General features: G+C 36.6%; 1 protein-coding gene across 1 annotated transcript; it reads right to left on the bottom strand.

Annotated features, from left to right (window-relative positions):
- Positions 1 to 1,822: 1,822 nt before the first annotated feature.
- Positions 1,823 to 21,740, bottom strand: ACP3 (acid phosphatase 3). Its single transcript, XM_005423949.2, has 11 exons — positions 21,611 to 21,740; positions 15,578 to 15,673; positions 13,552 to 13,638; positions 12,508 to 12,660; positions 9,878 to 9,976; positions 8,978 to 9,082; positions 7,855 to 7,987; positions 6,369 to 6,451; positions 4,594 to 4,700; positions 3,859 to 4,028; positions 1,823 to 3,103 (listed from the first exon to the last, which is right to left on the bottom strand). Exons 1-11 carry the CDS (start codon positions 21,722 to 21,724, stop codon positions 2,985 to 2,987), a joined length of 1,266 nt encoding a protein of 421 aa, XP_005424006.1. The 5' UTR covers positions 21,725 to 21,740; the 3' UTR covers positions 1,823 to 2,984.
- Between the last annotated feature and the right edge of the window lie 4,436 nt (positions 21,741 to 26,176).

Below are 26,176 nucleotides of genomic sequence, written 5' to 3' on the forward strand. Positions count from 1 at the left end.
ATCATCTAGTTGCTACTGTAATTATTGTAGAGACAGATGATGTCACTGCTAGAGGGCAAATTGAAGAGCTTCATACCATCAACTTTATTTGTATCAAAGCAGAAGTGCTTTAAAATCTGTTCTTACAGAAGCAACAAATCTGAACATTTACTTTTGTTTGAAAATTCTAGAGGTACTGAAAGCTCCATTGTTTTTCAATAAGATGAAATTGCAAATGTTGAATTGTTTCTTTCAAGTACTTTATTGCAGTGCCACAAGTTGCTTGAAGACAAGATATTTTCTAATCACAAACAGTCTGCAGATTATACTAAGCAAATTGTAAATATGGCTGAAAAAATAAAAAGGCTATGAACTTGTCTACATGAACATGAACTTGTCTACTTTTACTCCACTGGAGAAATTTTACTTGATTTAAACACAGCAAGATAAAACATCTGTTCTATAAGTGAGATTCAGGGCCTACTTTACTAAGTTATTACATCTTTAATGTACCCTCATTAATTCTGAAATTACACCATCTGAACCTTTCATTACATTCTCTGTAATTTGTGTTCACTGGATCCTTTCTAAAAGTGCATATGCATTTTCAAGTATGACTATCTCTTAACAGAAAGGTGTCCCTGCAATGAAACTCTTTCCTGACAGCTCCTGCTTCAATAAGAATTACCTTATCTTTTGAAATTCTTTGTTACAGCTTAGGCTTGGGCAGCATAAACCATACAAAATGTCTCAGACACTTCACATTTTAATTTCTGTCTGAATCAACTTCTTTTTGTAAGAAGCAATCTTGGAAAAATATGTCTCATTCTGCTTCTCAAGGAGTGCAATCGACTGATTTTGTAATATTTCAAAACTGGTTCTTGCTGCACATTATCAGTCGATACATCTTCGTTTGTCAAGCATCTGACTTCCTCTAATAAGAAACATAATTTATCCTTAAGTGGGTACCAGCAGCATTGTGGATGTGGTAATGCAGAGCTCAGTATCAGGTAACCACTGACTGTGTATATATTTATATATATATATGCACATACAAGAGCCAGGATGAGTTTTGGAGTTTGTTCTGAACTTTTCCCCACCTTGATTACACTTCTAATAGTAACCAAGCCAACTCAGGCTTGTTTCCTAGAGCTGCTTTAATACATTTGACTGAAATATAGATATTCTTTCAAGTTTTTATATGAGGATAAAAATGACTAGTTACAAGCTGAAGCTTGTACATCTAAACCACCTGATTTAGGGACAGCCTTTCATCTTTTTGACAGCTTTGCATCAACCTGTTGTACAATAAAAATCCTGAACATGTAAGACTCAAATCCACCAGTTGATGATGATATTTCCTGAACTAGATAAAATGGAAATGTCATGGATACTACTAAAAGCTTTTTACTGAGTGAGAAATAATTTTCAAAAGGTGGACACTTCAGTAGCTGAAGTTATTACAAGAAATGCAATGTTTGGGAAGTGCTATACTCCCACAAGCATGTTACTCTGACTTATGCTATTTAATATATGATATTTAATATCACTATATATAATTATATCACATTTCAGCTGTAATATTGAGGGCTGATCTCTAGATCACTATTTCACTATCTCACTGATAGCTTACTGAGGCTCCTGGGCTCCACATTGCAACCCACAGAATGTGAGTGAAAGTCAGTCCAGAAGCAGTGTATTCACATTGCTGTGATGCTATGTCTGAGTTAAACAGCTCAATCTCTCAGCTTTCTCTCTTTCTGAATCTCAGCAGGACACATTGGCATCAGCACTTTATACCTGTTGGGCTGACCCTGCTGTTGGCACCTGTTTGTGTGGTTGTCTTGGTTTTTAAAGAGACTTCTCCAAGGTATTATAATTCACAGTATCCTCTGCAGGACTGCAGGATGAAAAAGTCTTGATTCAGTCTTGAAACATACAACAATAAGCAGGATTTCATACAGCAATATTAGTGCTTATTATGCATATAGTTTGTGATACTCAAGAGCAGTTACAGAAACACATTCCCTGACATCAGAAACTTACAATCTAAACAAAATAAATTGCACAGAAGAGATCAACATACAAAAAGCAGAATCATTGTTTTCTTACTTTGCGTACATCTTGCTAACCCATAGTATTGTGAACAGAGAAAGGAGTTTAAAGATAATGAAGAGAGTTATAGCTTGAGGAATTTTTCTAAGAGTTGCTCAAAAAACGCAGAGCAAAGGATCATTCATGACTGGGAGCTCAGAAAAATAGGAAAACAGTGTAGCAACTGAAAATAGATTTTAATATATTTACTTATCCATATTATTGAAGTTACAGACACTGGCCAAGGTGCTGTTGCCCTAAGCTTCTTGCTTGATACCTGGATATGTGACAGAGATGATCCCAGTTCTGCTAATTTCAGTAAGAGCTATAGAGGTGTAACTCCTTTAAAGAGCAGGCTGAAGACTTATTAGCTGAAGACCAAGGTCAAAACTCATGCATAAATTTGCATTAATAAATGCAGGAACACTATGTTCAAATGCTGGTATGAGTCTTTTTCATACAGTAATGCAACTTCTGCTCACTAAAACTATTTTCCTGTGCATCAGCAAAATAGCCATTTATAGGAAATAAGGTAAATATTACAGAGTGCAGTTTTAAAGAAAGGCTTGTCGAGCAGCAGAGGGCTAACTGGTAATAAGCAATATAAAAAAAAAACATAGGCAATAGCATTCCTTCACCCCATTGGTTGATATAAGATTGATTAATAGTAGTAGTGGAATAAAGATATAAATTGGAGTAATTCCATCCATCCGGTAATTCCTGAAATAACATATTTCTACAGTATTTCTCACTGCAGATGTGTAGAATTTTAGGCCACAGATACCTCAGTTGTTCAAGTATATTGAATATGCTGTGGAGATTATTTTGACCAGAGCAAACTGATTGGTATCAGCAACTTCAAGTATTCCTTGATATCTAGCTGCTCTCGCTTTCACTTTTTTACCTCCACTTTAAATGTCTTGGTAGCTGTTTCTACTCCTGCAGCGTCCATAATGATAAAGGAGGTAGAGCAGTACAAGGTTAAAAATGGACAACAGGCCAACAGCAACATTAAATCCAATAAAAATATCTGTGAAGAACAAAAAATAAATGAAAAGGGAGTTAATGAAAGACATAGGTGCATACCATTTTATATGCAAAGGTAACAGTCTAATTACATATATGTGCAATGTAAATATTTCTGGCAAGATCACATTTACTGCCATATGCAACATAAGAATATATACTTCAATCCCAGAAATTTATAGATTGTTTCCTGTTCATAGGGCAGGAGGGCCTATGTATAGTTAATGAAAAAAGAAAAATAGTTTCATCAGGGATCAGCAAAATGGTGAATATCTGCAGGACAGGGGAAATAATGGGACTATGGAGAAGTAACATGTATTGCCTTGCTCTTCTCCTCCCTCCCAGAAGTAATATTCAGGCAGGAAGAGGTTATCAGTTCTCAGCTGTTAGTAGATCATGGATCAGCTGCACTCAGTACAACTGCAGAAATACAGACACCATGCATTTGCAAGCCATTTTTGCTTTGCATTTGCAGAAAGTCTGCTGTATCCAACATGAACAGGACCCTTGTATAGCACTGACATCCATACTTCTCTTAGATGTTTTCAACAAGTGGAGATCTGGTTTTGACCACGGCCTTTAGGCAGCTCCTTTTGTGAATATGCTAATTTAATTTCTACTGACATTCCTTGTCCATAGCAAATCTGGCCCACTCTTAAAGAGAAATCCATTGATTGTATGAAAGGTACAAAGTTTGGAGCCACTGATAAAATATCTGCCTCCGTGTCTTATGTGGAAAATACAGAACTGTTACTCTACCTTTCATTTTGTCTTTCTTCCCACATTCTTTTGACCAGTTTTCTGTAATCACAGGAGAAACTAGTTCAGCGAACTTCTCAAGTGGACAAGAAGAGGTGCACCCCGGCAAAGTGAGGAGATAAGGATCCTTTGAAGTGTCGTTCCGATAATGCATTTCAATGCTATATTGCCTGATTAACAACATTGAAAAGTTTTTTTAAAAAAGGTTCTTAAATAGAAGGTTTCCTACTTTGAGACAGCATGTTGGAAATAGGCTCTAACATCCTACTCTAGAACCTGTTCTCCAAGAGTGGAGGCTTTATGAAAGACATCTGCAAAGCCCAGTTTGCCAAAGCTGTTAATTTAACTGCACAGATCAACAGTCAGCTGAAAAGGTCTTTCTGCAGGCTCTTTGAATGGCACCAGCACTGGGCTCTTCTAAGCCAAGTGGCTTACTGTGGGAGTTGTGTCTTGGAAATGTTCTTGCTATCATCTGGAGAATCAGGAAAATTTATTTTACCACTTTCTTCCCTCACATAAGGCTTGTTTTACCTCTTCTTCCTGTCTTTCAAAGCATACATCCAGAAAATGTAATTTTCCCTAGTTTTAATATGACTTTGTGCCTATGGGCTGTTAGTGAAACTTCTGTTTAAATCAAAATTGTATCTTCTCACAATATTTGAGAGAAAAATCGTTTTGGGGAAGAGGGTAGCAAGTTCTAAACACTTTTTCTTGCATCAATAAGAAGATACTTGCCCATTGCTTTCTTGGTAGAGTTCAAAAAACTGGCAAGCAGCATATGGTGGCAGTTTTCCATTGAAAATATTGAGAGCAATCTGGAGAGCCCCAACTGTGGTGTCATGCTATTGGGAAAAAAAAAAATCCATCCTTTACAGTCAATTAAGTCAACTAGCATTCATCCAGAGTTATGAGACAAGAGTAGAGACGGAGTGGAAATCATGATAAAAGAAAACCTGTGTAAATTTGACCATTAAAATGTGTTCAGTATGTTCACCATTGGGAAAAAACATGTTAACTGATTACTACAGACAGCAGGAGGCATTTCCAAAGAGTTACTGCAGTATGTGTCTTACACCATCTGGCAGGATTTTGGAAACAGATACTGAGGGAAAGCAAGACGTGGTTTGAGTAATAAATCTAGTTTTTCAGTCCATTTTCTCTTTTCCTTCCTTCAGTAGTGTCTTTTGCTCCAAGGTCAGATTAAGGCAGTGTACAGTAGTATAATCTAGGGCATTTCAAGTGAAGGTGAAAGTACTTTTTTTTCAGGTAGTATACCAGACAAATAGTTTTGTTCAAAGGCTATTCTCCTTTTTCCACTTCAGATTTTCTTTCTATTGTTCCTTCTGTTTGGATTCATACAAAGAAATCTCAGTTTGGCTTCTATTTTTATGGGATCTGTTACCCACCCACATATAGTTTCTTCATCTACCCATTATCCCTACTTTTGCAGGGATCATAGGAAGAGGAGCTGAAGGCAGGAAGTCCAAACACTTTGGTGCATAAATTTTGCAAGCGTCTTTAGGCACATATATATATATATCTGCCAGACCTATTTATACTATAGTCTAGCAGCTATGGTATAATTAATATTCAGGTTCTGGAATTTTATAGGCTGATCAGGCTCAAAAATAACAGTATACATGAACTCAGGGTATTAAAGCAGAAGTGAAAAATCTGGATGTACTGCTCTTCTTCAAAAAGAACATGGTAGTACTGGAGTTGTGTAGGAAGGACAGTGAGAGAGATATGAGGTATCAAGTAGTTTCTATGGGAGAAAAGGTAAAGTACAGTGGGACTCTGTCTTGGAAAAGGAAATATGGAAGAGGGGTGACAGAAAATACTAAATTAATTAGAGACCCAGAAAATGTGAATAAAAGCAGGAGTACTTTTTAACACAAAAGTCATTGTCACAGGATGTTGCAGATTCCAAAGGTATAAATGAATTTAATAAGTAATTAGGCAAGTTGATGGAAGACAGTCTGTCAAGAGAGACTAAACACAGGGACAAATTCTGTATCAGGAAGTCCCTAAGACACAGATTGCTGGAAGGTTTTATCACTCTCTGCTGTCTTTATTCTCACATTCATCGCTGCCTTTGGCTCTTGTTAGAGACAGAATAATGGATGAGCTAAGCAGATCTTGGCCTGATGAAAGTGGCCCTCTTCACCCTCTAAAATAAATAAAATAATAGTAGTAGTAATAAAAAAGAACCCACAGAAGAGAGGTTTGGAGGCACAGCTGAAGTTCTGCTATGTGCCAGTATCTTTGGAGCACTTCAGGAAAGATGCAACGAATAGAAACTGCACCATTGGGTTGTAGGAATAATGAAGGGTAAAATATATTTGGTTTTTTTGCAAAATATACTTTAACTAAAACTGAGGTGAGATCCATGCCTATACTGTGTTCTTGTACTGATTGTTAGCTGAATTAAACTGTAGTGTATTATTCTTTCATTTAACTTAAATACTGGTAAAATCAAAGCAAGATTTATGAAAGATGAAAATACTCACTGCAGAGTAGACCTCCATTTTTGTTGGTTTTGAAGAATTGGCAGCTTGTTTAATACTGTTTAAAATAATATTCACAAGGACACCTTAAAAAGATGAGAAAAAAGGAAGTGGAAAATGAAGGTATAATGCTTGAATGGAAACAAAAAAGACAAAATAATGTGAGTATCAAATATAGGACATCTACTCAGGCCTCATATTCATTTTTCAGTTTAATACAATTTTGTAACTACAGAGAAGATATTACAGAGGAGAAATATATGATTCATCATCCAGGTCAAGTGAAGAAGCAGGATTCACAGGAAATCATTTAGAACCATCCTGAGAACTGGTGATAATGACACTTCGAGTTCTGTTATGCTGAGATCTCTCCATTTTTTTTTTTTTAGTTTTCTTGTAGTGTGTTGGAATAATGACAACTGTGCTGGTCTCTTCCTCTCTACATGCCAAAGACATATTTTTACTATTTACTTCCAATATGTTACATGTTATTGATTCTTTGCTTTTTCCAAAGCTCTTTTGTACTTCTTCTCCAGTCCAAAGGTATTCTATAACCAATGGGTATGGGTAGCAGAAATTCCCTGAAGCACAATTTATATCATTCTAAGGAAGGAGGATGTAACTGGTATGCCAGTGAACATTAAATAGTCCTGACTGTGTGATATGGTCATCTGCCAGCTAATAGGCTTTACTGCAGATTGGAGCCAGTAATTGCTATATATTTGATCCAGTGATGTGCATGCCTAGATGATGGATCTGCTAATAATTCTTTACCTAGATCTAGGCTGCACAGTAGGTGCATTAGAAAGCCTAGCCTCAAATGTTCCAGCCTGCAAATATTCGAACTCAATTGTTTGGATTTCTTGCTCATGGATACCTGGGGATCATGTGATAAATTCCAGGGTTGTGTCCTGAAGTAGTGTCAGAACGTGCAGCACAGTCTATGTGTCCTCATTTTGGAGCTAAGCAGTAGTTCCCAGTTCTTTTTGTTCTCATGGTATAGACATAACTGGAATCTCTCAGCTTCTATTCTGATCAGACTGTTTTGGAGCAGCTTTATATCGCTCAGAGAGCTACAAATATGTTGCCAGTGTTTTGACACAATGTATAACCAGTACATCAAAGGGAGAAAAAACAACAGTAAACAATTAGAAGAAATGTTGGAGAAGCAACTAAATCTAACCTACTATAAGGTAAGTAATGATCATAACCATGAGGGCCTGATTTATTCCCTTAGTTTTCTATAATATTTCTAAAAAGTTCTAATACCTTTTAAAATCTGGAAAACCTGAAGATATTAATTTTTATGCCTTGTTGTGGTATTTTATCCATGCAAGTGGCAATGTTCATCACATATTTGAATACTTAATATGGCATCCAATGTCCATAGTTTCAAATCAAGGGTTTGTTTGAATAATTTTGCATTAGTGAAGTGACAAGATGTTGCATTACCTCCTCCTTTCTTAAAGCTATGCATTTTTTGATTTACCTCCTTGTAGTCGTGATTTCTCTTCTGTTTTATAAACCCCAAATAATGAGAGTAAAGCCAATTCTGCCAGTTTTTCCATCTTGTTGATTACATCTTTAGTGGCCCATACAGGAAGAGTGTAATTATGAATATCCTAGTGATAAAGGAAAACAAAAGCATGTTTATAATTCACTGGTTTCCATCATCCTATCATCTACCCTCACACTACTTAGTTTAGACTTTCTGAGGCTGTCCTGCAACTCTCTGCACAGTATGGTTTTACTCCAGAGCATGCCCTGAAACAAATTTTGTGGGAATGGGGATTGGCCTGAAGTGAGTGAATGGGCAGAGCAGAAGCATCAAAATGAAGGAGATTCCATATAGGTATAATGTGTTCTTGCTATAGAGATACATGTTTTTGGTGGGAAATATTGCAGACATATGTCTTCTCTTTCTTTCTCTGAGTCTTCAGGTTATAAGTGTCTAATTTTTTCTGCCTTTCCATATAGTTGTCCACATACCATTTCTATCACTGGGCAATTAGAGACAAATGTGACTCTTCAGTCATGTGACAGTAACAGTGTCTTATCATGTTTAATTACCTCAATTTGTAGAGGATATGTTCAAAATCCTTCATGCACTGCTGGTAATGACTGGGGACAAATGGAATTATCCCATGCTTGGGGTCAGTTTGGGCATTTTTTAACTGGTAGCAATTACTGTCTCAAAAATTTTTAACTGATAGATCTTTCATGATCTCTCATGTTCAAAATCATAAGTATTTTGATGTTTACCTTTTAATAGTTTAAAGCTAATAATTTCATTTCTCTGTTAAAAATCGCAAATCTATTATAGCCATCATGCTGAATAATTCTATAGCAGCCTATTGGGAAGGGAAAAAAGGGAATAATGGGAATAGTAATAGTTCTTAAAACATGAAATGGAAATTACAGTCTCCCAAGCGGTAGATCATGTTTTTCAGTTATCTTTTACCAAAGCACTGAAATATAAGTTAGATTCAAATTAAAAAAAAAAAAAATAGGAGACAATACAACTCATTCCTGGGAAAACACATTGCCATGGTTTAATTGGAACCCAAAGTTGGAGTTATATTCCTCCCCAGCATCTATTGATTTATTATTACCTCACAATGGAGAGTGTCATATGTATTCCAGAGCTGGAAATTGTCCAGTATTTTAAGGTGATTTAGTTCAAGCCCTGTGTTAACTGCCATTGTTTGCAAAAAATCCTGTGGGGAAAAAGTGCAGAGTATACCACAAATGCTCAATACACATGAAACATACAAGCAGATAGATTCATTAACAGCCAACCTTTTCACAGAATTTTCACAGAATTAAAGAATAAGCTGAGTTTGAAAGGACCCCTAAGGATCATTGAGTCCAACTCCTGGCCCTGCACATGACATTCCTAAGAATCGCTCCATGTGCCTGAGATCATTGTTCAAATGCTTCTTGAACTCTGCCAGGCTGGTGCTGTGACCACTTCCCTGGGGAGCCTGTTCCAGTGCCCAACATCCTCTGGGTGAAGAACCTTCCTCTAATTTCTAACCTTGTGGATGCAATAGTCTGGTCAGAGAGAGCGAAAGCTAGATAAGCTTTCCCATTAATTGGTCTGGGAAACTTTAGGCAGCTGGAGAGAAAGAATTCTAAACAGTCTGCACCTGGTGTTTTGTAATAAGCTGTTTTGCTCATAAGGTTGTTTACAAATTGGTGTCTTGTTAATTAGCCAGTCATGTGAAATATATTGATTAAATGACCAGTCAGGTCCATCTGTATCAGACCACTATATAGAATATGCGGTTTCAGTAAAATTAGGGCTTTTGCCACTTAGCCTTCTGATCTGACTCTGTGTCATCTCTGACCCAATGGTGACCTGACCTAAACAGGGGTTTAATTTTTCAATTTGTTTTTGCATTTTAACAAAAGAAAAAAATGTAATTCCATGACTTCTACAACTTAGTTACCTTCCTTTTTCTCACAGCTTGGGTTTGTTTTGATTTTTGTTTGTTTGTTTTTCCTCTTACCATGTATGGTTGTATTCTACTTTGAAATTCTTTAGATGTTTGTGTTTCATGCTGGAGTTCATCAAAACGGGGACAGTTGGGCAGAGGGAAGTTCAGCCTCTGAAATATGAAAAGGAAAACTTAGAATAGTTCTAAAATTATCAACACCCCTCTGTTTTTTCTGTTGCTGAGATTAATGGTGTAATATTTTAGACAGATTCATGGTTGTGCTAGACCTACTCAATAATTGTTTGCTTGGGTACCTTAATAATTAATTCAGTTAACATAGTGAATAGACTGGGGTAACTTGACTATTCAATGGCTACTTGTTTCTGTGATAGCTTGATTTCCCTAAATTTAACTGATTTTGGCAAAAAGAAATGGCACCTGTCTGTCAAGGGATTGCTTTGAGAAATCGGTCAGGGTCCATGATCAAAAATTTTAAAAAACTACAATTTCCCTCTCATTTTCTGCATTCCCTTAGCTGTAACTTCACCTGGTAGTGGAACCTGAATTGCTTCTCCATCTACACATCCAGGTTTCATCTCTTTGCAGATAAACAGGGGATTATGGTAAGCATTTTAAGTACCACTTAATAGAAAGAACTTGAAACAAAAGAATAACAGATTGTTCTCCTGAAATATCAAAAAGCTGTGGGGCTAAGGGCTCTGTTCTTCTTTGGGAAATGGTTCACTTTTACATACTCCAAGTGTGTGCTTTACAAGGTCACACGATAATACATATTTGATCTGAACAGCATGTAAATACATGCATCCTGCAAACCCTGAGCTCTGGCAAAAAAGATTTATATCAATTGCACAAAGACAAATGATCCCTGATACAGCATAAAATGTCAGTGAAAAGCAATGGTGAACAAAACAAGCCTGTGCTGGTTCAGCACTTTGTCGCATCACTAGAGCATTTTTGACCCAGCACTAGTATTATCCTGTAACATTTATAGACTGCACTTCCAGCATGTCTCCAGTGGGACATTGGCAGCAGCCACCAACTGACCCTAGCCCACTTTCCCTTGGATAGGTTTCCAAGGGTGCAACTTTTCTGTAACAGCAGCACACTGAGGATGAGAGCTCAAGGTTGCAATATGAGACTGGGGAATGTTGTTTAATTACACAATAAGAAATGCTTCTCTGCTGTATGTCTTAATTATCCCTCTCTAGGTGTTATTAATTAAGCCACTCCCTTTGGTTTCATTAAGCAGTACTCAGTACTGTTGCCTGTCAAGTCTTGATAGATCTCAGCAGCTTAAAAATAAACTGTGATTATGGTTTTTTTACAGGACTGTGCCTGGCTCCAGTTTCCCACTTTGTGTTGCTTGGGGCTTGAACATACCTTCAAACATCTGCTTGGTTTAACAAGAGAACAATGTTTTTTTTTCCAGGTGGTTTGCATTATAAAAGGCATTTTGTGCTGCTGCAGAGGTGTGTTTGATGGAAGCATCAATACTCACTCCTGAAGCAGCCACAGAAGTGATGAGGCACTAGAGACTCCTACAAATGAGCTTCCCTTCCTCAAACAGGTTGTTTCATTGCACTATGATTCCTCTAAGGGCTTTGAGGTATTATATAGCCAAAACTCTAACCACTTAGATGTTTTTCTTGTCTTGTGGTGAAAGGACTTGCTCTGGGTCCTGTATTTAAATAACAATGACAGTGTTCTTTTCTGTTAGGAACAGGGTTAAGTTTCTGGCTGAACCACACTTGCCAAATCCAGTTTGTGGGAACCCTTTCTCCCTGTACCTGTTTTCAAATGTGGTCTCTAAGAAAGGAGCAACATCAAAGGGAGAGAGGTGCGGCAGCCCCCTAATGAGTGAGTCTATCGTCTGATGTTGGTGATGGGCAGTTATGTAATAGGGAGTTTGTACAAATTTCCTTAAAGTCAGCTTCTCAAAATCCTCAAAGCCAGAAGTAAATAAGGCTTTCTTTTTTTTTTTTTCACACTCACAAGCTTTTTATCCTTGTTGGCCACACTGTTCCTTACACAGTCCTTGTCACAAGAGCAAGTGAAATTAAAATCTAAACCTGACTCGGCCAGAGTGAGCTACATGAAGTAAAACTTCTACAGAACATATTATTCAGGTAGGTCTACCCTTATGATCTGCAAGAGAAGTGCTAGGGTTTCATTAAATGTTTCTATAGCGCTGAGCATAAAAGAGCCCTTGTCTGTAATTAGAATGCCTAAGTGATACCAGAATAGGAAGGTAATCATTTTGAGGTCATTACAGTGGCTGGTGAAAATTCAATTCCTTGAATAAATTATGGAAAAAAAACTTTCCAAAGAGACAAAATCTGCCTAGTTGAGTGGTGTTTAGAAAAGCACTTGTTTCCTGTAAACGTTTAGGGCAACTTCCCTAGAATATTGTCCAAAAGTGTTCTGGTCAGAAGAAATAACCTCGGAGAAAATGGTCGTGTGTGTGATAATTCAGGTATTCTGCAACTATGGAAGGAGGATTTTCATGTAGGTGTTACAGTTGACCTATGACATACTTGTCAGCCAGTAGCTGCATTTGATATTTTCTATTATATTGAATTTAAAAAGATTGAAAAATGTTTTTTAGCTTATTTTCTTTTTTTCTGTTCTTTTGCTTCAGTAAAAGATTAATACTTTATAGAATGCTTCTAGCCAGTACTCACCAGCTCTGCTGTTTTTTGAAAAATGTGGACTGGAATGGGTTGCCAGAGAAGCTCAGGGTTCCAAATTTGGCTGCTAGTTGGTGGAAAGAGGCCAGAAAGATATGACTGGGCACTCATAATGGTGCGATCATAATCTGTACTTTGGATGTAAAACTGAAAATAGAATGGCAAAGAATTAAAGATAAAATGGAAACTATAAAATATTAGAGAAATTTTACCCAACTTGTCAATAATGACTTCTTGTTTTCAGTTTTATATTTTGCATAAAGTCAAAACAGTGAAACCATAAGTCAGCTTTCCAGGGTCCTACTTCAGTTTCACAAATGGAATTTTCAAGGCATCTTTTAATTTGGAGTCTAACCTTCAGCCTGAACTGAAAGAATAGGAAAGCATGATTTCAAAGAAGGACTATCTCTGTCATATTTTTCTCAATCTTAACATTGATACATATGATTTAGTGAAGGACAGGTTAACAATTGGACTTGAAATTCATAAAGGTCTTTTCCCACCTAAATGATTCTATGATCTATCAGCCATCAGGAATGTTAAAGCACTCAAAAACATAAACTTCTCTTGGAAGCATGGCAAAGGTCTTTCATACCTTCCCATAATGCATGCCTTCTAAACAGACCAAAATGTTAGAGGTGTCTTTGCCACAATGGATCTGTACTGTATGATAAGCACATCCAAAGAGCTGTTAGACCTCTCTGTTACAGGAGGAAGTGTGTAAGTATGGCACATCACATGACTGGATAGGTATTTATCTTTCAACAGAGTAAAACAATAATGGTCACTGTACAAATTCCCAACTCATTCATCATGGAGCTGTTCAGTTTGGGAAAATTAGATTGTGAAAGACCCAAACAGAATGTAAGAGCTGAAAAATAGACTATATTTTGTGTTTACCTTGACATAAGTCTGTCTTTCAAAAATGTTCTTCTATTACCTGAATTTCTCCATTAATGAAATGAGTATGATAATGTGCTTTAAGTCCATAGTTCTGCTATGCCAGAGAAATGTGCTGCAGACAGATCTGCTCTATACCTCTTGCCTGTTGTATGTGCTGTTCAAGAAGCTGGAATAGCGTTTCCTCATGTACTGTCCAAGTTCAAATAGCTGCTGCATTCCAGTCTGTAAGGCAAGCATATGGGTGACTACTAGATTAAGGTGACTAGAGACTTTTAGTATAAGAGTGTCTTTTTTTTTCTTTTTTTAATCTTTAGCAATCAGCTTTTAAGTGATCATTAACTGCTTGTATAATGTACTGTTATTGTGGTTTAACCCCAGCTGGCAACGGAACACCACACACCTGCTCTCTCACTCAGCCCTGGTGAAACTGGGGAGAGGATCAGTAGAGTAAAAGTGGGAAAACTCCAGAGTTTGAAGACAGCTTGACATGAAAAGCAAAAGCCACACATGCAAGCAAAGCAAAACAAGGAATTTATTCACCACTTCCCAAGGAGAGGAAGGTGTTAAGCCTCCAGGAAAGCAGAGCCCCATCCCAGTTACTTAGGAAAACAAACAACATCAAGCTGAATGTCTGCCCCTTCCTCTTTCTCCACCCAGTTTTATATGCTAAGCATGGCATCATATGGTACAGTATCTCTCTTTGGTCAGTGGAGACCTGCTGTCCCAGCTGTGTCCCCTCCCTACTTCTTCTGCACCCCCAGAAAAACTGAGGGTGGTACAAGAAGCAGAAAAGCCCTTGAATCTGTGTAAGCCCTGCTCAGCAGTAACAAAAACATCCCTGTGTTATCAGCACTGTTTTCAGCACCAAACAGAGCCCTGTACCAGCTCTCTCTCAGCCAAAACTAGAACAACTGTGTATGTTGCAGATGATCTAGAATTTTTAATAGAAATGTTCACTTATATCTGTGAAGAAATTATATGTTCTGAAGTGCTAAGATTGCAGTATCTGCTACAGAAAAGCAATGCCCCTGACTCTACTATTTCCACAGTGCTGTAGATCTGTAGACACCGATCAACATTGTCCTTTACAATGTATGTCATTTAGTGACAGCTGAGAGAGGATGATTGACAGCCTAGTATTTATCATTGTCATTGCTCTGTTATTTATCCAGCCTTATATATTTGTGGCTTATATTTCATGCCCTAAGTAGCATTCTTCTGTGTTTGCTTTGGTGTGCCTGCAGTTGTTTTAGGTTGCACACTGTCTTTTCTGTTATTTATTTCTAAAGCCTGAGCTGAACTTTTTAACTTCTACCTGTCAGAGAAGTACATTCCTACTACTGATTTTAAAAAATAGCAAAATAGCAAAAAGCTCTCAGAAAATAAATGTCAAAGCAGGAATGTCTTAGTACATAAGCTAGTAACAAGATAGTTATACAATTCATTGTTTTCAGTGTGTGAATTTTACAGATTTTTCAAACCCCCTTCAAACATTAAACACTGAACTGTCTCTGTTTCATACTTCTGCACCACAACAAAGTGTTATTAGGCAATGCATTGGCTTCCTTTTGCTCCAGAGCTTTGTGTGTTAAGTACAGCCAAAGAGCTAACGCTTGATGTTAAAATGCCAGAGCAGCACGTAGGTTCAGTGCATCCTAGTGAAACTCTGGACTGCAAGTGACCTTGTTGAAAGACACATTGTCCCCAGAAGCAACCTTCTCCTGCAAGTCTTCTCTTGTTTTGTGAATTGGTGGTTGTCAGTCCAATGATGAGATGTGGACTTGTCACTTGACTTTGTGGGCAGGTGTTGTGTCTTTGCCCTTTCACAGAGCTCAGTACTTAATGGTCACTAGAACTTCATCAATGTTAACAGTACAGTGTTTAAACTTGCAATTTTTTTTGAAAGCAGACACACTATCAAGAAGTTGTTGCTTTTAGGAAGGTAATTATAAAGCTATGATGAACAAGATTTCAATTTAATAATAGCTAAATGAATAATATTGCAAAAACGTTTATGAATTACTGGTATTGGTATTTGCTAATAGCAACTATCAGAACCTGGGATTTTTGCTAATGCTTTTGAGACACACACACACAAAAAATATCTTCCCACTTCCTCTTTTAATAGCATTTTTAAATTCTTCTAAGAAAGTCAGCATACCTTGGTGAGCTGTCCAAATCCCTGGGGCCATTCACTTTCTTTGTGTAGATCAGTTGGAAAGTTCACAATTGGTGTTCGGTCACCGTGTCGGAAAACCTGACAATGTAAGCAATAAAAACTCCTTGAGTTCATTACTGTTAACACTCTTATCTAACTAGTAGTGAAGCGTACATTATACTTCCAGTGTCATTTTTCAAATGAAAATGTTGCAGAGTCTACAGAAACCTAGTCAAGTAGGATGTGGATATATTCTTTAAAATCAAGATTATATATAATTATATTAGAATTAAGTGGGCATAAGCCTGATGATTTTTCCTTCTAGAACATTAATCACCCAAGATATTAATGTTGGGATTGTGTTCACAACTAGGCATCTAGACAGGAAATATGACTGAATTTTGGAAACTCAATTCCTCTGAATATTAAGCCAGTTACTGATTTGCTTAGATTAGTATTTAATTACTTTGTCATAGACACGAGAAATTTTTGTAACCTTTTTTTCATAGCAGTATCTTTAAAAGTAATTCTATGTACACATGGATCTTATGCTCAGTTTCTCAATCATCCTAAAATATAAAGATAAAACAGTATAAACATTTACATTGTTGGCTTAATTAATACTTTATTAGTACTTTTACATGCATATATAAAAATATTTTTTAAAGTCTTTAGGATTTTATTTCTATCAAATTCAGTGAGAGCAAAGGGTTTGGTTCCTTTACTATCCTGAACAGTCCAGTATGCTGAGTACTAGTGTGATGCATTCAATCATATGATTTTTAATCAGAAAAATTAAATGAACCTTTTTGTATTTTTATTCCTACATACAAAGGAAATTACAGCCCTAGATTAAATGATTCTGTAAAACTAAATTATCCCCTCTAAGCATATCCTGCATGGGCTTAGAAAAATTAAATCCACAGAAGTTTCACATGAAACAAAATGCTGAAATACAAATTCACAGGGCTCCAGACAACCTTCCAGGATGCTGACCCAAATTGTTGGGAAAATTGCCTTTGCTTATCAATGTTCTCATCACCAACTTAATTCCTGACTTAGCACAATAAAATGGCGATGTACCAGCATGGTATATCTGTTAATAAAATGACATTTGTGCCCTAATACCTCAGTGGTACATAACTTATTTATAATTAATACTCTCCACTGCCTCATTAAGCCACATCATTCTTGCCCAGACATCAGAGAGGGCTGTTCACACTAGTTAGTTTGCCACTCCCACTGGGAGGTGTTTCATGTTTATATTTTTCAAAGTAAACACCAGTGGTGTGACTTAATGTTTTAATTACAACACACACCCTTTCGATCAGCCTTCTCTAGTAATGCACACAAGCATGTGCTAGAGCAGGTACTTCAGAGATGGAAAGTACTGTCCATTAAAGGCAAATATAATTGGATTTCTCCCTCTGTTCGTTTTCTACAAGAGACAACAAAGCTTGCTAGAGTATGAGTTACCAGTAGAACACGTAGAAGACTGCTTATTATGTTTTTTGTTTTGCCAGTTTAATTTCACTATGTGGCCAACCTAAAATGAATATTTTGCAGTGAATTGAGGAGGGTCTTCAGCCTCATGATTAAGTTTGTTGTTTGGGTTTTTTTTCATTTTCTGTGCAATTTTTAATCCTCTTTAAATCTCATTTCTTATCATTTGGAATCTCAGTTGGTTCTTTATAACAATTTCTCAGTGCACCTGTAGTGAGCAGGAGAATAAGTTACATTGTCTGGTGGCTGATTCAGCCAAGTGCAAGAAAAATGAGTGATAAGGACTTTTGTACTGCTGCTCATTTCCCTTATGCTTACGTACATAAGTGTCAGGTAGGATTTATTAGTTTTTCTGGACAAGCTGGTACCTGTGTCAAGAGTGAAGGTTAAATTCCCAATCACAACATAGCTGCATCCTCTCTTGTTAAATTATCCAGCTTCACAGCAAAGCATTTTTATAGGTAATTGACAATTGTTCAAACTGACTGACATGTTTAAATGACTAATTTTTATGTATATTTTAGGAAATAATTAACAATAAATCAACACTTATGCCCTTTTTAGTAGAGAAAAATTACTGACAATGTGTTAGATTTTAAATACTGGTTTGTGATGTTTTATGTTCAATGTACTGCCTAACCCTGAGTGTGTCACAACAGTCACTGTCACAACTGTCACAACAGTCAACCCATAAAGCTTTCAATAAATCAGAACAGCATTTGTTCTGAATAGAAGTTAGTGTGCAGAAAGATCAAGATCAAAAGATATATATGAGCAGGAGATGTAAAGAAAAGTATTTTATTTCTTTGTAACCTTAAGAATTTGAAGGAGTGGAGGTGTGCTCTTCTAAAAATAAGCTTAATTTCTTTAAGTCCACACAAAAGAGGAAATAAAAATTAAGATCCTTCTTCATATTTCTGCACCTTCATTGCACAGTGTCACATAAATATGGTATGAACACTAAGCTGGAAGCAGCAAGAGGGGAGCAAACACTTAAAAAAGCAAAACCCTGTTTTTAGGAATTGAAGGACACAGCTTCTTAGCCAACTGGTTTTTGTATGTGCTCAAACCTCTTTGCTACTTCTGAAAGACCTTGCTTCAGCTGCAAATGAGACAATGACTGTATGAACAACCACTTAACCTGAAAGACTAATTCATTCACTCACAGCTACATCTTAGGAGACTTTTTCTAAAATTTGAAACTGTGTTTTTCATTAGAACACCTGATAGGAAAAGAAAGTGTATCCCCACAGATCATACCTTACTCGTCAATATGAGCTTCTCAACACTCATAATTTCAACTTTTTTAAAAATTAGTTGATTCATCAAATTAATTTAAAAATGTGTGTTGCAGCATTTATTACTCCTGACCTACAGATTACCTTCCTGACCTTTCAGGAGACACAAAACATGGCAGAATGAGAGAAGAGGAGCAAGGAAGCATCATTAAAAGTGAAAAGACTCCAGAAATCAAGAAGGAGGAGATGGTAAGGGGAATGTACACAAGAAGAGCAAAGCAGATCTGTTTGGTATATTAATTTTGGCACTCCTTTTGAAGTGCTTCACTTCAGTTCTCAAAAGCAATAGGTGAATAATTACCAAATTCATTACCCTCTCCTTCCACTCTGATACAGCTGGAGTCTGATTTGGTGTCTGGGTTCATCATTCACTCGTGGTAACTTTGTGAGCATGATCACTTCATATGAAAATGGTCACATGACTCAGACTTTGGCCAGCATTTGCTTCCATTGTTGTCAGGTGAAAAATCATATTGGAGACAATCTAGTGCAAGGGAGGGGGTGCACTGAGAATATGGCCTGTGTAACATACACACACACATACATATATATATATATATATATATGTATTTAGCATCTTCATTTAGAAATGTGATAAATTACAGTGAAGTATCTGTCTCTGAGTGATCTTGCAGACACTTTTATTGACAGACTTAACTTTAGACAAAAAGATCTCTTACTTTGAAGCCAGGAGTAGGAAGGGAGAAACAAAAGTGAAGTGAAACCATCATGCTGCCTGTTCAGGGAAACCAGATGTAGAAATAATGAGCATATTTAGTCAAGATTTCAGATGGCTTGGCTTGATTAGAGAAATCACGCTCAGAGATAACATGCTCAGTCAATGCTTCCTATCCTGAGTTACAAGAAGAAAAACATGATGAAACCACAGTGCCTCAGAAACCACAACTCTTTGTATATATGACAGGTGAAATGTGTGTGTGTGTAGAGGTCAGAACTTCTTTAAACAGAGGCAATAAATCAGTACTTCATTTGTACTTGGGTGCCTGATTGTCCTACATATTTCCTATTTTCTTCTTTAAATTTTGTGTTTTTAAATTTAAGTTCTGCCTTTAATCTTAAGTTCATTGCACAAGAGTTGTGGTGAAAGCTAATGTTTACATGTAAGCAAAGAAATTTAAAAAGCATTTTAACAAATTGGCTTGAAGTAGAGCTTTTCAGAGAACAGGGCTTGTGGCCAATAGTCAAAATGCACAGAGTCAGCACAAAGTTGGAAGTTGTGAAGAGAGAGTGAGGCACCTTTCCAGGCATAGCACAATTCTAGAAGTGAGAAAAAGTGAACATTTATCTGTGTTTCTTCACCCCTGCAGATGTATTTTATATTGTGCAGTTCTGCTAAGGAAGTTTTAAAACGTCATTATGACAATTTTCACACTGCAGTAATACTCCCAGGAGAAAACATAGTAGCTTACAGGACAGCTGGACAATGGCTGTTGAAGTATGTCAGAAAGATGCCTTTCAGATTTGACTGACTGTAGCAATACCCTCATTATATCCCATTATATCAGTGATGTATTCACTGATGGGGTCAATTCCTATGCTGTATATTTATACTAGCAATTCTGTTTCTATGAAAATTCATTAAGTGATTTCAGAAGGCAAAATTCAATAGAGCATACATAAATCATGCCTGGAGAAAAAAGATATATATTGTGATAATATTAACCCTATTGTAACGTTTTATGTGATTGGTCAGCCTAAGCAAAAGTAACAGGTTTAAAAGGAAGACAGCCTAAATGAAATTTACCTACTATTTAATGTTTATTGTGACAAATTAACCTAGAAATTTTTATTGTTTTTTTTTTTTTTTTTTTTTTTTTTTTTTTTTTTTTTTTGTATTTTTTTTTTTTTTTTTTTTTTTTTTTTTTTTTTTTTTTTTTTTTTTTTTTTTTTTTTTTGGGTTAGATTATGGTAAGCACAGTTATGGTAAGCAGATTTTTTTGCATAAGAAGCCTCTCTCTCCATAATGGTAAACATTTCCAGTAACTTGCTGCAAAATTATTGCTTGTCAAAACACAATAACAGCAATTCAATAAAAATCCCATTCTTTTCAAGGAATTAATTCTCCAAGGCTTGCTGTCTATTTGTTTTCATCCAGTTCTCCCTGTTACCATTGGAAAAACATGTAAGTATATTTCTGTATACAGAATGTTACTGGAATTAGCGTCAGGTCCCTGCTATGTGTGGTGTCTCAGCAGGAGTAGGAACTGGTTTTTCCTGTGCTCTCTGGCCTTCCTCCAAGCTGTGCATGCACAATGCACTCAATGTGGCTATACATGAAGTGCTCTATCTAGAGTCAGAAGATTTGTTTTGGATACAGTACTTCTGCGCACATTATGTCTCAAATAGGAAAAGGCTGAAGGAAAAGATCTTCAATTGCCTATTTATAAAAAGTTCATTCCAATCCCCTCAACTTCGTATATAAAATACTCCTTTGGACTAACTATTCTTTATCATTATACCTTTTATTTTAAAAAAGAATGAAAAGGACCATTGTTCAACCTTTGTAATCCAAAGTATTGCATTGAATTAATGTCTCTTTTTCTTAGAGGTATTTGGGAAAGTGACATTGAAGTAGTGTTTAGCTACTTTGAAATGAGAAATGGCCCAGCAAAAGGATTATTACAGTCTGTTTTCAGCCTAACTGAAGTTAATACAACATGTCTCTCGAATCTCCACTTAAAAACACCTGTCTATTTAGTTTCTCAGTGTACTGCTGTGACAATTCAGTTATTGTGAAATGGAAAATATTTTTTTGTGTGTTTATGTGTGGTAACTTCTGTAACATGATAAGCTTCAGCTTCCAAGCATAGAAGAGGTAGTCCATAATCACCAGCTCCCACACTATGCATTGGAGTGTCAGCTAAACTAAGAAAGAATAGGTAAATGTGGACTTTGCATCTCTTCATTCCTCTGCACTATGCATCTACCACAAAGTCGTTATCTTGAAATAATAATTAGGAGATTAGGAGATGAAAATTTGGAGATGAAATTAGGAGATGAAATAATTAGTAAATTAGGAGATGAAAATTCTAAGAACTAGAGATGTTTTTATCTTTCTTTGGGTGAGGTCTTTAAACTCAATAAGCAAAAGGGCAGCAGTACTTATTTCTAAGTTTGAACACAAGCAAGGAAACTGTACACCTTGTCTGATTCAACAAACATATAATTCTGTCCCTGTAATCCCCACAACAAAACAGACAACAAATCTACTTACTACCACCACAAACTTCAGTTCTCGTGCTGTAGTAGTCTGTTGAAGCAGAATGAGGATAATGTGAAAAGAAAAACACAGGATCCTAGACAAGTTGGGAGGCCGTATCACACCCATCCTGACAGGAGAGGAAAAAGAGACTTTGTAGCTCCAGCAGCTGCTAAGGCTCAACTGTGAGACGTCAGGCTGTACCTTCAGAAGGGGTGGAACTGCCGCTGGTGCATTTCAAATCCAAGAGGAATGTTGTGTGACTACGCAACAAATTGCATCGCCCTTTGTTTTCAAATTACTGTTTACATTCTTTTTAATCAAATCATAATTCAGTTCCTTTTTTTCCTGTAATATTTTTTTCTTTTGGAGTGTGAGGATGAAGTTAAAATACAAAGGAAAAAAAAAATTCCTTTGTATTTTAACTTCATCCTCACACTCCAAAAGAAAAAAATATTACAGGAAAAAAAGGAACTGAATTGCTAAGCATTGCTGGTGTTTCAACCTACCTGTTCTGTTTTGACTTTTCTGTGCCTGGAATTTTTCCAAACTATAGCCACAAGGAAAAACTACAAGCCAGGCAATACTGTTTCTCTTTGCTGCTCAGCTAGCCCACTTTTCAGCTTCCTTCCCCTCCTTTTTTTCCCTCTCTTCCACATTATTTTTGTAAAATCAGAATAATTATTAAAAAAAACATTTCATATGGGTTAAAATTGCCAGTCCCTCAGATAAAATATTCAAATAGATTTTGCAACAAGTATATTATTTAAGATCCTTGCTGGGCAGTTATTTGCTCTTCAATTTGTGTGTGTTATTTTTCTTTTTTCCTTTGGAGTATTCCTATACTTCCCCTTTGAAACTGCTTATGTCGAGATCTTTTTTGACCTCAAATCTTTAAGAAATTTCTTGTGAACAAGTCCAGGATCTCACATTTTTTATTATTACTGATTAAAAGCACTCTTTCTGACAGTAGCTCAGTGGCTTTGAGGAGATTGCTCAGCTTGTCTCTGCTGACTTCCTCTCTATAAAATAAGAAGAATGAGACCTGGAGACTTGATTTCATAAGCACCTTTTGAGTAGTGAATTAGTTTGCAGAGATCTAGAGGTAGAGTTCTTTAAGTGCTAAAACTTTAGGTCCTTTGTGTATTGTCATTCCATTCGTATCATACCCAAACCTGGCTCAGGGTCTTCTGCTGAGCTCTCTGCAGCAGCAGTTTCTACAACAAGTGCTTCACCATTTACCAGGAGTTCCATCTTGAGGGCCTAAAGCCCACAAAGCCTCAGGTATTCTCTCCTCTGAGTTGTGTGAATGTCTTTATGTATCCACTTTGTCTGATGGATGGGACCAGATGGGAGGAGCATGACAGTTCCCAAACTTTCCTGTCTGTCTTCTCAGTCCATTCCCAGTTTTCAGCGGTTGGACTTCTTTCTTCCTCCACTGGTATGTCCCCACCCTCCTTTTTGATCTCTCCTGGTGTGATTTTTGCCTATGCAAAAGGTGCATGAGGGTTATCTATACTTCATAAATAAATAATATGTTGTCTTTCTGAAAACAAACATAAGCTGATCATCTTCTTCCATTATTTAAGAGTGTAGGTCATAAAACAGACTCTCAGAATACTTTCATATGTCTCAAAACTCAAAAATGGATGTCTTTCTTTTTAATCTATGTAATGGGTGTTTCCTAAGCTATTTGATCAAGGGTCACTGTTGGCTCTTGGAATCTTTTCTTATCCTTCTTATGACCTTCCCGTGAAATTCATAACTGATTAGTTTTTATAAGATTTGCTGGCTTATTGTGTTTCATTGATGAGTGACTGTGACCACTGTAGTCTCGCTGTTATGGAACCATTCTAATGACTTCAATTTAAGACCAGAACTCAATTTTATTGGTGCAGGGAGGGGGATTCTGGATGGCATAATTCAAGAATGTTAAAAAATATATGACAATGACATTTTATAGAAAATCTTTGCTAATGTCTCTTAAAAATGATACTTCAACACAAGACCAAGCCTATGGTAAGTAGTAGTGATTTCTGTGGTTTCACTCTTCCCTTGGCATGTATACTTTGTTAGGGAGAGAATTTTGTGCTCAAAATAATAGATACCACAACAACTTAAGTAAGAGCTTGCGCATTCCAAAATGGAAAAAAAATCCCCATTTATCTGCCATACTGTTTAAGATAGACTCATGTAGGAATCCTGTATCCAATCTGAAAGTATGTTGGCAGTATGTATTCAATTTGAAAATTTCTTTGTGTTTCTGGAATTATCTCCATTTCTACTGGGCATTTGGCAGGTATAAATTCAGCATATTCTGCAGTAACTAAATCCTGGCACTTTTCAGGAGAAGTTGCTTCAAAATAATAATAATTTAAAAAGTCCTTCTTAATCTATTTATGGTTGTTGAAGCATTATAATGCAAGTGAACCCAAACAATTTAAATCATGCTTATGTTAATTTGGCTTATTGTCATAAGTTCTAATTATGATATTATGGCATTAAGTAGGATCATACACAATTATAAATTTTAAGTGCACATACCTATCTTAAAGGCTTGCTGAAGCCTTGCTGAAGCCTTGATTTGCTTTGAAGTGGCTGATTGCAAAGGAGCCTGTGCTTTCTTGCACATAAGGGTTACCTGAGGTAACCACTGCTGCTGGTGGAGCACAACCGACACCCTGAAAGGGTGGAAGTCACTGCGGTCAAAGCACCAGGTATGAAAATGCTGCCAGCACTCATGAACCAAGCTGCTTACACAGGGAAACAGCTCAGGTCCTGCTACTGACTGCCTGTGCAGATCAGCACTTAGCATGGCTTGGATTTATCTCCAATCCTTTTTTCCAAGCTTTTTTTGGTTTTGTTTTTGGGCTGAAAGAGGGAAAAGATTTTGTTTCAGTAAACAAAGTGACACATTTTCCAAGCACCATTCTGAAACATGAGGAAAACAAGACCGTCTCACAGTCCTGTGTAGGGGTGTTTTCACCCAATTGTGGGGAATGGGAAGGTACTGCTGACAGAACATGAAACTGTATCTTAGACTACAGAAAAAAATGTCTTAAGTCCAAAGTTACTAATCTAAGGCAGGTGGGGGAAAGAAAGTGTCTGCTCGCTGTGTATTCACTTTTTTCTAATAATTTCCTAATTGTACCAAGTTTGCAATAAGCACCTGGTTACAGGGCACTCAGAAAATTTCCTCTTGATCTTATGAGATAAAATGTTTGCCTGAGACGAGGGAAACCTAATTTGCAGGTTTTTCAAAAAACAAAGTGAACTGCCAATAAAAAAGAGACAGAAAGCACTATTCCTCTTCTCTTTCCTCTCTGAAACTCTGGAGGAGTTTGGTGATGATTTTATTTTCTGGAAGAGGTGGAGACAAATCCTTTTGCTAAAGGAGAGATTTGAACTTGTGTCTGCTACATCTTGGTTAAGTACTATGAACATTAAATAAAAAGAAGGAAAACCTGCTTCTAGTACTACCATGAAACAAATCTAAATTAGTTGATTATTTGATCAGAGTTTAGGTTGTTTTGCATTTTTTCTTTCATTCATTTTTGATAGTCAGCTCAGTAAATAACCCAAAGAGAAACAGGTGATGGAATTAATGAAAATGATAGTTCAGGCTGTCCAGTGCCGCCTTTCCAGGACAGCACAAAATTACTGTTGCTTTTCTGTGGTTCATTCCCCATTTTTCTGACACTGCTTCAGCATATGAAAGGAAAAATAGTGATCACAAGTTATATCCAGCTATATTACAGCATCTGTGACTATTCAGGTCATTAAGCAAGTCTTTAAAGTATGACTGTTTGTCTAGCCATTGCTTGTGAAAGAAGAGAGGGAGTTGCATATCCAGGTGATCCTGGTTTTGCAACATATTTAAAAAATAAGTAATCTAAATAATTCCAAAGTCAAACTGTTTTTACTCATTTTGACTCACTTCTTCTTTAAGAGGAACTGAAATGAACTTGTTTGTGACTTCATGGCTGCAAAAGATGTAAGGCAGATTTTTCAAATTAAGTCAGCTGGTGAAGTTTAGGAAAACATAATTTAGAGCAGTTTATTTTTCATTCACTGACAGCCCAATTTATATTCCTACAATAGATCTGGGCTTTATGTTCCAGCCTTTATAAACACTGATGCTTATTTTCCCTCTGAGTTAGTGAGGTATAAAGGAAATCTTTCTTTCTGTGTTTCTACAGTGATAGTCTTAAGAACAAAAAGCACTACAAAGAATGTGTGTGATGGGGTTTTTGTACAATAGGGGTAGGGGGAATAAAATAATTTAGAAATGTCTTAATTTGTAAATTAAATTTTAAATTTATTTTTGCTCAGAAATTAGATTATTCAAGGTATATACACTGGGGCATGTAGCATGGAAGAAGACGTTTTCTGAAGATGTGATGGAAAAGGGGAACTTTACATTGCTGTACTGTAAGCAGTCACCTCACATAGAATGCACTTCCACAACTGAACTGAAGTGCTGAGGCCAGGGTCTATCCATGCTCCCTCAAACCAGAAAAATCTCTGGGACAAAGGATCTTCATGCAGCTTTGAAAGTTTTTGGGACATGGATTTGGGTTA

The sequence above is a fragment of the Geospiza fortis genome, unplaced genomic scaffold (assembly GCF_000277835.1).
Source record: "Geospiza fortis unplaced genomic scaffold, GeoFor_1.0 scaffold346, whole genome shotgun sequence".
In the NCBI taxonomy this organism is placed as follows: Eukaryota; Metazoa; Chordata; class Aves; order Passeriformes; family Thraupidae; genus Geospiza; species Geospiza fortis.

What these genes read in the sequence shown, in the direction of transcription:
- ACP3 (XM_005423949.2), bottom strand. Translation starts at nt 21,724, where the DNA reads ATGGGTGTGATACGGCCTCCCAACTTGTCTAGGATCCTGTGTTTTTCT. An exon ending in GCACATACAACAGGCAAGAG is followed by an intron (nt 12,661 to 13,551) that starts GTATAGAGCAGA and finishes TTCTATTTTCAG; the next exon opens with TTTTACATCCAAAGTACAGA. An exon ending in CTCTACCAAGAAAGCAATGG is followed by an intron (nt 4,029 to 4,593) that starts GCAAGTATCTTC and finishes GTTGTTAATCAG; the next exon opens with GCAATATAGCATTGAAATGC.